This window comes from Podarcis gaigeae (assembly GCF_964106915.1).
Source record: "Podarcis gaigeae genome assembly, chromosome: 3".
NCBI lineage: Eukaryota > Metazoa > Chordata > Lepidosauria > Squamata > Lacertidae > Podarcis > Podarcis gaigeae.
The window spans coordinates 98122896-98139932 of NC_139680.1; the positions used below are offsets into that span (position 1 = coordinate 98122896).

The 17037-nt window shown below is 45.4% G+C and overlaps 1 protein-coding gene across 10 annotated transcripts in view; it reads right to left on the reverse strand.

The window, feature by feature from the left end:
- Positions 1-17037, reverse strand: part of TRERF1 (transcriptional regulating factor 1) — a 76690-nt gene that overhangs the window by 12303 nt on the left and 47350 nt on the right. For 2 of the 10 annotated variants that reach the window (XM_083733076.1, XM_083733078.1), the window contains exons 2-9: positions 15028-16697; positions 11603-11655; positions 10335-10488; positions 9315-9632; positions 5795-6164; positions 3643-3709; positions 1860-1999; positions 158-261 (exon numbers count right to left, since the gene is read on the reverse strand). In XM_083733076.1, coding sequence (XP_083589202.1) covers positions 158-261; positions 1860-1999; positions 3643-3709; positions 5795-6164; positions 9315-9632; positions 10335-10488; positions 11603-11655; positions 15028-16443 — 2622 coding nt within the window. In that variant the 5' untranslated portion in view covers positions 16444-16697. The remainder of the gene's footprint in view (positions 1-157; positions 262-1859; positions 2000-3642; positions 3710-5794; positions 6165-9314; positions 9633-10334; positions 10489-11602; positions 11656-15027; positions 16698-17037) is intronic. The other 8 variants (XM_083733080.1, XM_083733081.1, XM_083733084.1 and 5 more) reach the window with 6 other exon arrangements.

Sequence of the window (17037 nt, forward strand, 5' to 3'; positions counted from 1 at the left end):
AGGTTTCTTTTGAGAAAGAAAAGTGGTGGGCGCCAGAGTGAGGCTAAATTCTCTCAATTAGTCACTGGAAAAAGCTTGTTTGTGCCCGGTTTCCTCATGAAGCCTGTTACACATATTTTAACACATATTTGGGAGAGGATAAACAAGCTGCTCTTACCATAACGTCTCCTTTAGCCTCAAAGAGAGAATGCAAGCCATATTCAAGGTTGGTTCCCCCACCAGACAGTACACTTGAACAACACAGATTTAAAAGGCTGGTCACTGTAAGAAAACAAGTCAAAACAGTATTGTCAAACCTGTCCAATGTTCAGCCTGTAAGCAAAAACATACCGTATTTTTCGCCCCATAGGACGCACTTTCCCCCCTCCAAAAATGAAGGGGAAATATGTGTGTGTCCTATGGGGCGAATGCAGGCTTTCGCTGAAGCCTGGAGAGCAAGAGGCATCGGTGCGCACCGACCCCTCTCGCTCTCCAGGCTTCAGGAAGCTATCCGCAAGCCTGGGGAGCCCAGCGGGAGTTCCCGCGGGCTCACAAGGCTTGCAGGCAGCAGCCTGCAGCCCTGGCGAGTGTCCGCAAGCCTTGCGCGCCTGGCGGAAGGTCCCGCCAGGCGCGCGAGGCTTGGGGCGGCCGCCTGCAGCCCGAAGCACGCGGAGCCCTCCGGAGGGTGCCCCGTGCTTCGAGCAGGTGTGCGCAAGGCTTGGGGCAGCAACCGTGGATGGGGGGGAAATAATTTTTTTTTATTCATTCCCCCCCCCAAAAAACGAGGTGCGTCCTATGGGCCGGTGCGCCCTATAGGACGAAAAATACAGTAAATCTGAAAGGGTCATAAAGTCAGCACAAATCTTCTAATTCTTACAAACTCAGATTTTCATTTTGAGAAAGTTGGAACAGAAAACCAGTTGGTACCTTGATTCTCGAACTTAATCCGTTCCAGGAGTCTGTTCGACTCCCGAAACTGTTTGAAAACCAAGGCTGCAGGAGGGGCTTCCTGCACTCAAGCGGAAGCCGCGTTGATTGTTCGGCTTCTGAAAAATGTTCGCAAACAGGAACACTTACTTCTGGGTTTGCGGCATTTGGGAGCCAAAATGAGCGAGTAGCAAGGCATTTGAGTACCAAGCTACGACTGTACTAGACAAGTCTTTCAGAGGGGGTGGCCGAACGCATATATAGGCTGAAATGCAACTACCAGCATTATTTTAAACACTGGGGAATATAATATTGCTTTTACCTGTTTTATGGGTTTTTATATTGTATTTTGTACAGCACTTAAGACACTCTTAAATATTAATTAAGCTATTTAGAACAGCTAACAAAATAAAATAAAATAAAAACAGGTGGCAACCATTTTGCATGGGGGTTCTGTTCTGAGTCCCCCCCCCCCACGTGTTGGCAGTCACATGTTGCTTGGATGAATGTAAAATGGTCTCGCTGCCTGTATCAGTAATAATTTTTATCAGATTTATATGTTGTCCTACAACCCGCAAGGTTCTCAGGGTCATACGTGACAAAATAAATGTTCAAATAAATATGAAAACTATATAAACCAGGCATAAGGAAAACAGAAGCATTAAAATAATACCCAACAAAAATTATGAACAGTCCAGCAGCCAGGCGAAAAACTCCCATGGCTTGAGGAAAAAGGCACATTTTAAGCTGAGTGTCAAAGTGGTGATCAGGCTAAAGGACAGCAAGAGGTGTTATTCTGCACAGATACACGACAAGTCATGTGAAGGTCAGCACCCATTTAATGAAGCGATGACTTTTATGCCATAAGATGCAGAGGTGGAACGATAAACCGGGACAGGACACTTGGCAGAGATGCTTAAATCAGTTGCAAAGGGGGTTAGAAAACACAGTACCTCTTTGCTGAATATCTTCATCTTCCAGTTCTGGCCCTGGTTTCCAAACTAAAGTTGCCATGTGATCCTCTTCCCCCACCAACGCTCTGTCTTCAAGTTCAGGAATATCGGCTTGGAATCTCGATCCAATATTGATATGCCTGAAAGCATATAAAGAAACTTCATCTCCTCCCCATTTCACCCACTCACTAAAATTTGGTGTTGAGGTTTGGTGGGCAAACTACTGTGGTTAAAGCGTTGGACTAGGGCCTGGAAGACCAGGGTTCAAATCCTCACTCAGCCAGGAAACTCACTGGGTGACCCTGGGCCAGTCACTAACTCTAAACCAAACCTACCTCACAGGGTTGTTGTGAGGATAAAGAGGAGGAGGGAGAACCACGTATGTCACTGTGAGCTCCTTGGAGGAAAGATGGAATATACCCATGCCATAGGTAAAGGTAAAGGGACCATTAGGTCCAGTCGTGGCCAACTCTGGGGTTGTGGAGCTCATCTCGTTTTACTGGCTGAGGGAGCCGGCGTACAGCTTCCGGGTCATGTGGCCAGCATGACTAAGCCGCTTCTGGCAAACCAGAGCAGCGCACGGAAACGCTGTTTACCTTCCTGCCAGAGCAGTACCTATTTATCTACTTGCACTTTGACATACTTTCAGACTGCTTGGTTGGCAGGAGCAGGGAGTGAGCAATGGGAGCTCACCCTGTCGTGGGGATTCGAACCGCCGACCTTCTGATCAGCAAGTCCTAGGCTCTGTGGTTTAACCCACAGCGCCACCTGCATCCCATGCCATACCAGTCTGAAAACAGGATACACTCTGCCCTGCTCAACCTGACTTGTATAAAACCTGAGTGGAGTCTATTGTTGCACTCTTAAAAGTACCATCGTTTAAGAAATCTGCTTTTAGCGGCGTGGACTATATTTGGGGGCGGCTTACATTCAGGCCAATACAGTAATAAACAAACAAACAAACAGGCCCAGACATAGCGTAAAATACACAATCTGTGAGGAAAAGCAAGGGACCTCTCAAAATGAAACTTCATCTTAACCTAAGTCTTTAAAACTGTGCCCTTGCCCCAACAGAACTGGGTGATTAAATAGTCATGGAATTCAACGGCAAAACTCTATCTTGAGAGAAGAGTTAAGGAACAGAGTTAGGACAATTAAAATGCTAGCAAACAAGGAAGCTTTAAAAACTGAGCTGTTCCAGTTCTTCACTCTCCAGCTCCCATGTGGACTTTTTAAACAGATAGAATTGTAACGAAAAACAATATGAATAAAATGCAATTGTGATGTGAGGCGGAAAGGAATTCCCATCTTGGCTGTTATCTGCCAAGCAACCAGTTGAAAATGGTTATGTATGCTTAGTTTAGCTGAACGTCGTTCCATTAATAGTTAAGCTGAGTGAGACAGGGATTTTATTAATGGTTTGAAAAGCTTAAACATGGTGCCCAATGAGTGCAAAGTTTTAGGAGCCCCCAAGGAGAAATCTGGGTCTACATCAGTTTGCCACACTGAGGGATGGGAAGTGTAAGGGTCACTAAACATAGGAAGGAATACATTCCTCCGGGGTATTTAAAGTGTCAATTCCATATGCTTCATTTTGTGCTTAAAGATACCTCCTTCCCCATCACCTCTGATTGAGCTATTTACAGTGGTACCTCGGGTTACAAACACCTCAGGTTACAAACACTTTGCAAGATGCAAGCACAGTCCTGTTTTGGATCGCATTCAGTTTATAAAACTACAGTGGATGCCGAGTGATGTCTGAATACATGAGACTAGTTCTTACGGTTCTACGTCAATGGTCTGTTCTCCAGGTCCTGGGGTGATTGGGACACTGACTCCATCAACACTATCTGTAAGAAAAACAAGAATATGTCATTCTGTGTGCAGGCAGGCACTCCCTTCACTAGTACAGATTTGCATCTTTCTGGGAAAACCTAACAGAAAACAAAACTAACAAAAATACACATTTTCGTACCGATAGTCCTAGGTTCAATCTCTGGCCTTTCCAATTAAATGGATAAAGATAGCAGCGGGTGGGGGAAAGCCTCTCCCTGAGATCCATCAAAGTAGACAGGGATGGCAAATCTGCGACCTTCAAGAAGTTACTGGACTAAAACTCCCATCATCCCTGGCTATTGGCCATGCTGGCTGCGGCCGATGGGAGTTGGAGTCCAACAAGATCTGGATGGCCACAGGTTCTTAAGAAAGATTCCTATGTTCGGCGGCATCTGTATATATGACTAGCATGAACTTCAACTTGAGACTATTTTGTAAAAAATATTGTGAGTTAAAACTGCTAAAGAGATTATTCAAGGCCACAAGCAAGTAAAATTCTGCACTGATGAAATTGGGGGTAGGGGGATTTGTTAAACCATTGTGTAACCATGGTGAAAACTGTCCCACTGCAAACTAGTGGAGGTTCTACAAATGGAACAATGTATGTCTGCCCCCTTTGAACATCTAGTATCTTCATCTCTTCATGGTGCTCCAGAACCCAAGATCTGAGAACACACACCTTTTTTTTGCACACACCTTTCATCCAGACAGTTCTCATGACAAGAACCTAAGTGGAAATGACATCATGGCCCCCTATGCTCAAGAAGCCCCACCTGGTCCACAGGGCTGATAAGAGACCAGTGAAAAACCAGACCAGGATGGGGAGTTTTAAGAGGCCAAACGCAACCATCAACAATTGTACACAATGCATCTTTGTTGCTGGACATGAGGTCCACCACATGAGGTTGCAAGTGAAGGGGTTGGGCTTCAAAAGTTTGAAGGCTCCTTTGTGCAAAAACCTCCCTAGCAGGTCAGAGAGAAGACGAGGCTAGAACCCTTTTTTCTAGAGAAATAGGTGCCAGTACTCATCATGAAGTTGTTACAGGAAGTGCCACACCTTTTAACAACAAAAAGAGGTGCTGCTGCTGGGTACCCTTGAGTACCCCCTGGGAGAATGCACTGGCTTTGACTAGAAATTATAGTTTTGTACATGCAAGCTATTTGCTGGTTTTTTTTAACATGAGTGACCATTTATACATTCTACCTCACACCTGCGGCCTCGAGTGGTACAGTTCATCAACAGATATGCAGTGGTACCTCGGGTTAAATACGTAATTCGTTCTGGAGGTCCGTTCTTAACCTGAAACTGTTCTTAACCTGAAGCACCACTTTAGCTAATGGGGCCTCCTGCTGCCGCTGCGCCGCCGGAGCATGATTTCTGTTCTCATCCTGAAGCAAAGTTCTTAACCCGAGGTACTATTTCTGGGTTAGTGGAGTCTGTAACCTGAAGCGTACGTAACCCGAGGTACCACTGTATTATGTGGGGCAAGTGATCATGTAGCCCAATCCTAAAATGGATTGGATGGATTCCAGGGGAAAATGGAGGAGTCTTTCAAGGTGGCATGTTCCTGGGGATATTCTACAATCCCTCCTCTTCGGACACGTGTCGGGAAGAGAGAAACTGGTATCCGAGTGACTGTAAAATAAAATGCCGTGTGATTTAAAAACCAACACTGTGCTATACAGAAGTGAGGCAAAGTCATCAGCATGGAAACTGGGTAAGTTTACAGCAGTGGTTCCTAAACTTTCTCCCCCGTGGACCACTTGAAAATTGCTGGACCACTTGAAAAAATGGCCTTGGCAGAACACTTAATTTCTGCCTGTTGTGGCAACTGTAATGCAGTGGGGCTAGATACCGTATGATTTTTAATTGTCCTTTAATGACTTGGGTTGCATTTAATTGCATTCCACAGAATCTGCCTTGTGATACAGTAAAATGAAATGCAAGAAATAAAACGCATGACAAAACACAACTAAAAATCAATATATGTGTTCCATGTGGACATGTCGTGAACCACCTTTGCGAAGCTCACATACCACAGGTGGTCCATGGACCACCGTTTGGGACCCCCTGGTTTACAGCACATCATCATACTTACTAGATCGACAGAGAAGCATCCGGGGAGTGGGTGTCAAAGGTGTGAGCGGCAGCTGGGGGTGAGATGCACCATGAGCAGATGTGATGACGCTGCTGAAGAGGCCAGATCCATGACGTACCGGGCTGAGCATGGGAGGGGGGGTGTAAGGAGGGGGGTCATGAATGCTGTCAAGCAGGTGGTCTCCCAGGATGCGGGGAGAGCGAAGCTGGCTTTGGTACAGCGTCGCGCCCAGGTGGGGTGCAGCGAGGTTGTAAGAAGGTGGCGGTATGAACAGAGGCTCAGGTCTGTGGCGGTATTTTTTCTTGTCTTGAAACGGTTTGAAGCTTTCTTCAGCGTTGGCCGTGCTTTGGTGCTGTTTTCTGTTGAGGTCCTGAACGGAAGGTTTTCAGCATTCAGACAACTTAAGACGTAACATGGGCAAATTGCATTATGTACTTGAGAGTCTCAGGCAGACACGAAAACCTGAACCAACTCATGAGCCTCTATGAACCAGCCTATATTTTGACATCAATGAGGTGACACCCTAAAACAACCTCCACCATTTTTTTTCTTTGGTTGACAGCTAAGAAGTGAGCTTCCACCCACCTTTCCTCAGTTCTTCAATGGTCTGGCAGAGTGTGGGTTTTTCCCAGTGGTGAAATGACTAGCAAACTTAAGTTAAAATGGGCCAAGCTAAACCAAAGACCTCCCTATGTACATTGGCAGCCTGACAGGGATCTTGACAGATCCGCAGAATAGCCCCAAAATATAGAGCTATGTATGTATACTCAAAGTCTTGCATTTTCAGCCACCAACTTATCTTTGATATTTATTTCCACTATCAAATGTGTTTGTGAAACCATGCTTCAGCTCATCATTAGTCTTTAACTTGCTTTATTGGCATGAATGACACTGATTTTATGACCTGTGCTGCAGACCTCGTTTCCTGCTTATTTTACGTATAGGCTCCAGTTGTTTTAATTGATACCATCCTCATTTATTTGCACATATTTCATTATTTAGAGAGAGAGAAATCATGAGCTACTAAATCAAAGAGCTCTCTAAGCAGCGTAGAAATAAAGCAATTGACCAAAGCATATCTAAAATCCATAAAAAACTGAAAGACAAATATACACACAATAATCATCTTTAAAACATGGATAAAAAGAATCAATTTTAAAATAAATCAATACAGGAAACTAAATTGTATTTGGCTGGCTTGTTGATATGAAAAAGCACCAAAGTGGTACACTGCTTATGCTATAAGTTTGCTTTCCTGAAGACATATATGTGGGGGCTTTTGTTGTTGTTGTTAAAACTTTCCATTTTCAGAAAGAAAAGAAAAAGAGTGGAATCCTAACCTCTGCCTGCCCCTAAAACCAATGGAGTTAGGATGGTGTCCTGATGCATCTCTGCTGACCTCCACATGTGGAGAGAGGCATAAGCAGTTGAGAAACCCCCAGCTATGCAGAGGAGGAAGAGGAGTTTGGAATTGATATCCTACTTTATCACTACCCAAAGGAGTCTCAAAGCGGCTAACATTCTCCTTTCCCTTCCTCCCCCACAACAAACACTCTGTGAGGTGAGTGGGGCTGAGAGACTTCAGAGAAGTGTGACTGGCCCAAGGTCACCCAGCAGCTGCATGTGGAGGAGCGGGGAATCGAACCCGGTTCCCCAGATTACGAATCAACTGCTCTTAACCACTACACCACACTGGCCACACTGCCAACCATACCCAGGCAGGCAGAAAATCTATTGCCAGTGGTTTTCTTGCTGGTTTCTGCAGGCAGAAAGCTTCACAGGATTGTTCTGAGGGTAAAATATATAGGGCGGGAGAACCATGTATGTCACTTTGAGCTCTTTTGGAGGAAAGGAGGGACAAAAATGTGGAAATAAATGAATCCCTCCCACAAGAAGCATTACGCAGGGCAAAATGTGGACGAGAACACTAAGCTCCCTACCCCTCAACTGCTAGCCCCCTGGACGAGTTGGAGGTCAAATATCTGAAACAGGGAGCTTCCAGGACTCAGGGGGGCTCCCTCTGCAATTCAGACAATGCCACGAACTCACAGAGGTTGACACTGGGGAGTCGACTCCCCGAAGGTGATTTGTGTCCTTGAGAATTCACACAAAGATATCTATAATCTGCTTGGGGGGGGGGGGTGTTTGTATGTATAGGGAGGAAAGGAAGGAGGAGACTAATTAAGTCCATCACAATACCTGCCGGAGTATATTATTCTTACAATAATAATTAGGTGATAAAGGCTATTTATCTGCAGGAGAGAATATTAGGCAAAATCCCACTCAGCCCTGCTCCCACATTATTAAAGAAGAAAACGGTTTCGAGCAACATTAAAAACAAACAAGCACAAATAACACTGATAGGCAATAAATCCCTCTGCCTTTTTTTGGAGGAGAGAAGTAAAGCTTCCCATTTAGGAATATTGGGACAATCCAGAAATAAAAGGCTGCTTCTGCCTGAACTGGAAGAGACCGGGGTACCCGTTAGGGATGGGCGATTTATCAATATATCATCCAAAACTGAAGTCCATATTGTGATATTGGTTTCATAATTTTTGACCTGGCAATATACTGCGAATCATGATGTGTGTGTGTGTGTGTATGTGTGTGTGTGTGTCTAGGGGATGAGTAATTATATCAGGCATAGGCAAACTCAGCCTTCCAGATGTTTTGGGACTACAACTCCCATCATTCCTGACCACTAGTCCTTAGCTAGGGAGGATGGGAGTTGTAGTCCCAAAACATCTGGAGGGCTGAGTTTGGGGGTGCCTGAAATATTTTTCTATATTTTAATATATGCTGGAAGCCGCCCAGAGTGGCTAGGGCAACCCAGTTGGATGGGCAGGGTACAAATAATTATATTATTATTATTGTTGTTGATGATGATGATGATGATGATGAACATCATCATAAATCACAATGTGGAAAAAATTGTGAAGCCAGCCAATACCTCTACATGGCAATATATCGGTATATCGTGACATTTAGCTGGTGATATATCACGATGTTGAAATCCAGGAATCACCCAGTCCTAGTACCCCGTATTGGGACGCGGATGGCGTTGTGGGTTAAACCACAGAGCCTAGGACTTGCCGATCAGAAGGTCGGCGGTTCGAATCCCCGCGACGGGGTGAGCTCCCGTTGCTCGGTCCCTGCTCCTGCCAACCTAGCAGTTCGAAAGCACGTCAAAGTGCAAGTAGATCAATAGGTACCGCTCCAGCGGGAAGGTAAGCGGTGTTTCCGTGCGCTGCTCTGGTTCGCCAGAAGTGGCTTAGCCCTGCTGGCCATATGACCGGGAAGCTGTACGCCGGCTCCCTCGGCCAATAAAGCAAGATGAGCGCCGTAGCCTCAGAGTCGGCCACGACTGGACCTAATGGTCGGGGGTCCCTTTACCTTTACCTAGTACCCAGTATTGCATATGTCCAAACAGGGATGATGTTTAACAGGAAGAACTTTAAAAAAAAATGCAGAGGGATTCACAAGGCACCCCTAGCACAGTTAGTAGGAAGAGAACACTCACAGAGGACAGGCAGGGTCTGGCCACGTTAGGGTAGCATGGCGGAGAGCAAGTCATCCTCACAAGAACGGGCATCTCATCATCTGAGACAGGCTTATCTTTAAGCACGGCGCTGCTGTCAGCGGCCTGCTTGCTGGGATCGGGTGACAGCAGCTTAACGGGCACCGACACAGGCATGACGATGGGGACGAAGCTCTCCGCCTCGGAGGGCAGCTGCTCCCGCTGGTGTTGGTGCTGGGGCTGCGGCAGGCTCTCCCCTTCGTCCTGTGCAGACAACCAAAGGCATTCAGCCTCAACCGTGGACTGCTCCCAACTAGAACACTAAAAGGCAGCACAGACAACAAATAAAAGAGTCTTCTGGTACTCTCAAGGTTAGCCAGCTTATGGAGGCATTGGCCACTGTGGGCTGGAGCCCACTATGTAGCGGATCTGTCAAGTCTCAGTATGCGGTAGGGGGTCCACACCGCTACTTCTCTGGAAAACACAGCATGAAATGTGGCACGTGCACATCCCAGGCAGAAGAAACACCTCAGGACAGAACAGAAAGTAGACTCAGGTGAGGTGAGTGGAGAAAATCCCTGTTTTGGGGGCAGGGATTATTGGTTTGTCGTCGTTCTTATTTTTGTTATGTATTTTGTGGGTTTTACATTGTAATTTTATGTTGTGAGCTCTACAAATGAAGGGTGGTATGCAAATTTTATAAATAATAATAATAATGGTGTCATAAGGAGGCGTTGAGGTGTGTTGACAGCGAGGAGCCCCTTTCACTTGGAGGCTAGCCAAACCTTGCGCCTCAGAATAGCTCTCAGGTCTACATGACATCAGACATTGACAGATCTCCATCGATGGAGAATGAACATACTAGAAAACGAAACTGGAGAAAGACACATTTCCTTGACAATAGCAGGATCAGATTGAGAATCACTGTATTTTTTTAAAAAAAAGGAAAATTGCAAAGCAAAGCAAGCAGCGAACTTTAGTAAAAAAGGGTGAAGGCCATACAGCAAAACACCACAGTGTTACCTGTCTGAGGGCTGGAGATGCCCGTATCCCTCCATGAGACCTCATGTGGCCATTTAGGGCTGGCAAACTCTTAAATTCCTTCAAGCATACAGTGCATGTGAGTTTGCTCTTTGTTTCAGATCTCTCACTATGAGTTTCTTTATCGTGAATGCTGCTGAAGAAAGGAAGGAGAGACATGTTTTGATGAGAATGTTTCCAAATACATTTTAATCCAGCCACATACATGTACTCTTAAAAAATAATAATCACAGATTCTCTCTCTGGCAGGGCCAGCTTGAGACATTTTGCTGCCTGAAGTGAAGGACCAGGTCTACTCTAGAGCAGGGGCAGGCAGAAAATAGATGGGGATCTGCTGGCACATCTTCAGTAGACTGGCATGGGGTTCTGACTCCCAAATGTCTAAACAGAAACCTTCTCTGCTGAGTCCTGACCATAAGTTAGGCTGCTGAGAAAAAGAGAGATTGGTGGGGAAACAGGTGTACATTTATTAACCTGGGCTGAAGGTGTGCTTGTATTTAATTCTTACTGTGCATCCACCCTTCATAACCATTATTTTGCACCTAGCTTTGAATAGTTCTGGTAAACAAAAAAAAAAAAAAAAGCAGATCCTGCAATTCTGCCCACCCCTGATCTAAGGAGATCGTGAGCCATTTTTTCCTCAGAAAAACATCCACTGTCAGAGTCAATTCTGTGAGCAAGTGCTTTTCTTCTTTTTTTAAGCAATCTTCTCACAGCTAAACTATTTTTGAGTGAGGATTAATGAAATTTCTCCTTCAAACGCTGAAAGTGCTTGCCGTTTATGACTGTTGTGAGGTTTTAACAGGTTGGCCCTGATCCAATTCACGGCTAGTGAAAAGGTGGAGAGCAGACAAGCATTAACTCAAGGGTCACTTTTATGCTTTTATGCAGAAGGTTCCATCCAGTGCTATTTTCCTAGAAAAAGAGGTGCCAGAATTTACAATGAACACCTCTGTTGTTCTCTTAGAATGGCAATGGCGCCCACCTGAGAGGGGCCAGAAATGAGTTCCAGAGAGTTCTGGCTGGTTCCATCACTAAATTAGTCCCATGAGCAACAGACTGAGGAAACAACAGGCACCAAAACCATTAAGTCAAAGATTGATAGAATAAGTACCTGATGCTTCAGAGCTCTAGAAGATTCCACTACATGAACAATAAACACACAGGTGGACTTGCACAGAGGCCACTATTTGAGGACTTTTGAAAAAACGAAAGTTAAGAATACATATGTAGCTATATCACAAATATACCTTTGCTCGGGGGAAACTGACTGGAGTCTTCCATCAGGCAGATGGACCTGCTGCTAAAGGAAGAGATGAAAATACTGGTATATATATCAGCATGCTGAAGAATCATCTATCTAGACTCTCACACATGTAATGACTCATTCAAATAATCATTTAAAGAGTTTCACACAACCTCCCCTGCCCATTGACAGATGTGTGATGTTGAACGATGCCGTTACGCTAACTGGTCTTGTCTAGGGAGATCAGAAGGTTCCAACAGCTATAGAAGTGGAAGTTGCCGTTGTGTTTCCTTATTTGCCCCATGCCCAATGGAAATCAGACTAGCAAATATGATCAGTATTCACTGTTGCTGTTGCTTTCAGCCCACAAATTAGACATAAATGATCAAACTTGCACTGTGTTTCCTTTGCACTGAAATATTTGGGCTGGAAAAACTTAGTGACATTCTAATTAATGATGCGAACTGTGTAAGCTATGCTTAATTCCACCGCATCAGACAGCAAGACAAGCTGCAGCAGAATGGAAACAGCACTGCATGCAGTAAGTATAGGGCAGAACAGGGGGGGAAACGCCTTCTTACATCCCTAGTTATGTCCCATCCGCAATGATGTGTATGTTTGTGAAGCCCCTGACCAGCAGCACATTTGGTGCTAGTGTGAAGGAGCTGTATGCACACACAAATGTACATGAATAGAGAGAACATCCAGGGGGAATAATGTGAAGCATACATCCTTGACTTGGCTTGCAGAGACAGACTGTAGCTGGTGCATGTATTGATGGCGGACTGACCCTATTCCCCCTTCAACAAGTGAGGGGTGCTCATTTGAATATGTATACCTTAAGGAGTGTCTCCATCCCCATCATCCAGCCCGGACACTGAGGTCCAGCGCTGAGGGCCTTCTGGCGGTCCCTTTCTGCGTGAAATCAGGTTACAGGGAACCAGGCAGAGGGCCTTTTCGGTAGTGGCACTTGCCCTGTGGAATGCCCTCCCAGCAGATGTCAAGGCAATAAACAACTATTTTACTTTTAAAAGACAACTGAAGGCGGCCCTGTTTAGGGAGGTTTTTAATGTCTGACGCTGTATTGTTTTTAATATTTGGTTGGAAGCCGCCCAGAGTGGCTGGGGAAACCCAGCCAGATGGGCGGGGTATAAATAAATTCAAGAAGGACACTGACAAACTGGAACGTGTCCAGAGGAGGGCAACCAAAATGGTCAAAGGACTGGAAACGATGCCTTATGAGGAACGGCTAAGGGAGCTGGGCATGTTTAGCCTGGAGAAGAGGAGGTTAAGGGGTGATATGATAGCCATGTACGAAATATATAAAAGGATGTCACATAAAGGAGGGAGAAAGGTTGTTTTCTGCTGCTCCAGAGAAGCGGACACGGAGCAATGGATCCAAACTACAAGAAAGAAGATTCCACCTAAACATTAGGAAGAACTTCCTGACAGTAAGAGCTGTTCGACAGTGGAATTTGCTGCCAAGGAGTGTGGTGGAGTCTCCTTCTTTGGAGGTCTTTAAGCAGAGGCTTGACAACCATATGTCAGGAGTGCTCTGATGGTGTTTCCTGCTTGGCAGGGGGTTGGACTCGATGGCCCTTGTGGTCTCTTCCAACTCTATGATTCTATGAAATAATAAATTACTACTACTACTACTACTACTACTACTACTACTACTACTACTATTATTAACAGTTTTTCTAGCATTGCACAAAGAAGCCAGAACCTTTGTAGAAAATTGTTTATGCTTGCAGAGAACTTTCAGCACTCTGCCACCTCCATTAGCTGCCTGCACAAACCAGGTCTAAATGGGATGCAGTCTGGGACTTGTGAGAGGGGACAAAGCCTGTCACATACCCCAGACAATGGGTTTACAGGGGCTGCATGGGGAATATTACTGTGGGAGCAAAATGTTCCCCCTTCCACCTATGGTCGGCTTGGCTTCCACTAACAGAGACCCCAAGGTGATAATTAATCTTTGAATGCAGAATGCTGCTGAATTCTCCACTTGGGGAGCTCTGTAATATAATATATAGACCCTCCACTAATTCATATCCCAGCCATCAGAACTATGGGCATTTTTTCTAGTTTAGCAACATGTTGCCTATTTGGGAGAGGGGTAGGTATACAGTGCTAATGAATGCTAAGTAGTTACCTGACTGACCGCTTCTCCTGAAAAGAACATGCAGGGACCTTGCAAATGTAATCAGAAGCCCTTCCCTACCTGCTACCGCCAAGAGAAGCTCAGAGGGTAGACACGATGGAGAGAGCCTTTTCAGTTGCAGCCCCTCTGCCTGTGGGAATGTCCTCCCAAGTGAGGCCTGCTAGCACTGACATCAGGTAAAGACTATCCTCTCTTCACCAGGGCGTTTAATGGAATTTGACACAGCCAGGTCAAGGTTTTTCTGTCAGTGCCTTTGGCATGGAAGCTGGCATTTTATGCTATGTATTGGGTTTTTCTTTTGAAGAAAAATAACTGCCACCATTAGAATTTAAACAAGCACAAACTTTTATGTTTTTAAACTATGCCGTCTTCAAGACTGCCCTGTATTAGGAGGCCAACAAATTACCGTATTTTTCCGTGTATAAGACTACACTTTTCCCTAATTTTTTGAAGTTTAAAATAAGGGGTCATCTTATACATGGATAGTGCATAGTGCATTTTCTTAATTTGGGGTTAAAAAAATAGGGGTGACTTATACATGGGGGTATCTTATTCACAGAAAAATACAGTAATTAATAATTATTATTATTATTATTAATAATAATAATAATTTAATTTTTATTATTTGCTCCCCATCTGACTGGATTGCCCCAGTTATTCTGGGCAGCTTCCAACAAAAAAAGAAAAACCCCAATAAAACATTAAAGCATTAAAAACTTTCCTAAACAGGGCTGACTTCAGGTGACTTCTAAAAGTCAAATGCAGTGTACCTTGGTTTTCAAACAGCTTAGTTCCCGAACGTTTTGGCAAACCCGGAAGTGACTGTTCTGGTTTGCGAACTATTTTTAGAAGCCGAACATCCAACAGGACTTCTGCGGCTTCTGATTGGCTGCAGCCAACCAGAAGCTGCGATTTGGTTTTCGAACGTTTTGGAAGTCGAATGGACTTCTGGAACGGAATCCGTTCCGACTTCCAAGGTACAACTGTAGTTGTTTATTTCCCTGACATCTGATGGGATGTTCCACAGGGCGGGCGTCACTACTGAGAAGGCCCTCTGCCTGGTTCCCTGTAGCTTCACTTCTCGCAGTAAGGAAACCGCCAGAAGGCCCTCGGAGCCGGACCTCAGTGGCCAGGCTAATAAGTTGTGGATTCACCAAACTGTTGTGCCAATGGGAGCCTAAAACTTCTGAGGGAATTTCACTTCACACGGCAGAGGCGAATTTGGTTTCTGCTTGCTCAGATACAGGAAAGAAAGTATTACATACCTGAGGCCACATTGGACCAGGGGACAATGGCTGTGGCCCTTTGCTATCCACGTGGATACCTTCTGGGGGCATCAGAGGTTGCTGAGGGACGCCACCAGCGACAGAATTCATGTCCTGCTGAACTGGGCCCTCCGTCCCTTCTGCCAAGGGGAATCCAAGGTGCGAATCCATCAGTGCCTGAGCCTTGTTGTTGCTCTGGTAATGGTTTGGCTGATTGGCATCTCCTGGTGGCGGTTGCTGCTGCTGCTGCTGCTGCAATAAGCTTTGTGAATACAAATGCCTGAAGGGTTGCTGCTGATCTTGATAGAAGTACTGAGGCACTGCTCCCAGCTGAATGAGCTGCACAGAATGACCCCGATCCTGAGAGTACTGATGAGTCTCGTGCAAAGGCTTCTGGTCAGGATCTCTGTGAAAGGCAGGAAGTTGCATTTGCATCTGCTGCTGCTGCTGCTGCTGCAACTGTTGCATCATAGGCTGTATTGAATAATACTGAGCTGTTTGCACTGGGCATTGCCTCTGCTGTTGCTGTTGCTGCTGTTGCTGCAACTCATGTATTAAAAGCCTATGTTGTCCTTGGTGGGATTGCTGCTGCTGCGCCTGCTGCTGCTGCTGCAGATAGTATTGATCCTGCTGTAGCTGCTGCGGCAGCAGGTGTTGAGAGTGCATTTGCTGGAAGTGGGCTTGCCCTTGATGGATGGCAGGGTGCATCTGCAGATGGGCTAAATGCTGCTGTTCGTCGTAATAGAGGGGTTGTTGGTGCGCCATCATGTGCATGTGCTGCTTCTGCGGCGCGCCGACAAACCCCTGGTGGACTTGCTGCGGCACCTGTTGGTATCTCTGCACGGCGGGCTGCTGCTCCACCGCAGGCTTCTGAGACAGCAGCTGCCGAAGGGCGCTGTCGCCAGTGCCGCCCATCGCCGAAGGCTGGATGACCTGAGATACGTTGTTGACTTGGATCCTTAAGTTCTGGTTTGCAAACACTTGGGCAAAGGAGTCCAGCTTATGCAAAACGCCACTCGTCATCTTCTGCGGCCTGACCTCGTTGGCTTGGGAACACAGATGCTCATATCCGTCAGTTACTTCACCTTGCCTCGCTGAGCCCCACATGACGTTTTGGTTGTTCCTCACTGGGGCGTGGTTCCCAGAACCCAAATGGGCCCAACTGGATTGCCTAGGAGAATCCATCAACCCAAGGGTTTTGGACCCAGCATTCAAAGCTATGTTTTCCCTGGTGTCTTGAGGAAACGATGGGGAGAGCGGAGATTCCTGAGTTGCCTCCATGGCTGATGTTCCATAGCTGTGGTTTAACGGTGCAAGGGAATTTAGGTGTTGTTGCTGCTGCTGCTGCTGCTGGTAATACAAGCTTTCGTTGTTGTTGACAACATGGCTTGTTTTGTACATTTGCTGATCTCCCATTTTCTCTCAACAAAAACCATTTAATGTTTTAATTTTTTTTTTTAAGAAACCACACACCAAGATCTGTAATCCCTGAGAAATTGTCTGTGAAGTTATTTATTTTTTTGGCTCTTCCATTTGCACTATGGAACTAAATTCTTTCTCAATGGCTGTTCCCCTTTCAGGCAGAGAATGTTTCATTCCTTCATTAAACGGGCCGAAAAAGCATCAGACTTCATTCTAAGAAGATAATATACTCGGCGTACTCTGGACACCTGGGAAGGGAAAGGAAAAAGGTGTAATTGTTTTTATTCTGTTCTGCATACCCTTATCAACTTTCCTTGGGACAAGAGTGCACGTAGCATAGTTAAAACAGAAAAAGGAAGGAAAGAAAGAACACTTGACCCTACTCAAAAGTGCAGGGTTTGTTTTTTTTAAGAAAAGGTAATTAAATCTGTTATCATTGAGAAAAAGAAAAAGCACTTTGGGGAGGCAACTTAGAATGACTTGGGAAGGGGTGTGTGCTTAAACATTTTTCTGCTCTTCATTTCTATGCTCTAAATACAACTCCAATGCGACACCCCTGGGATTTCAAATACAATGAATTAGTGGGGT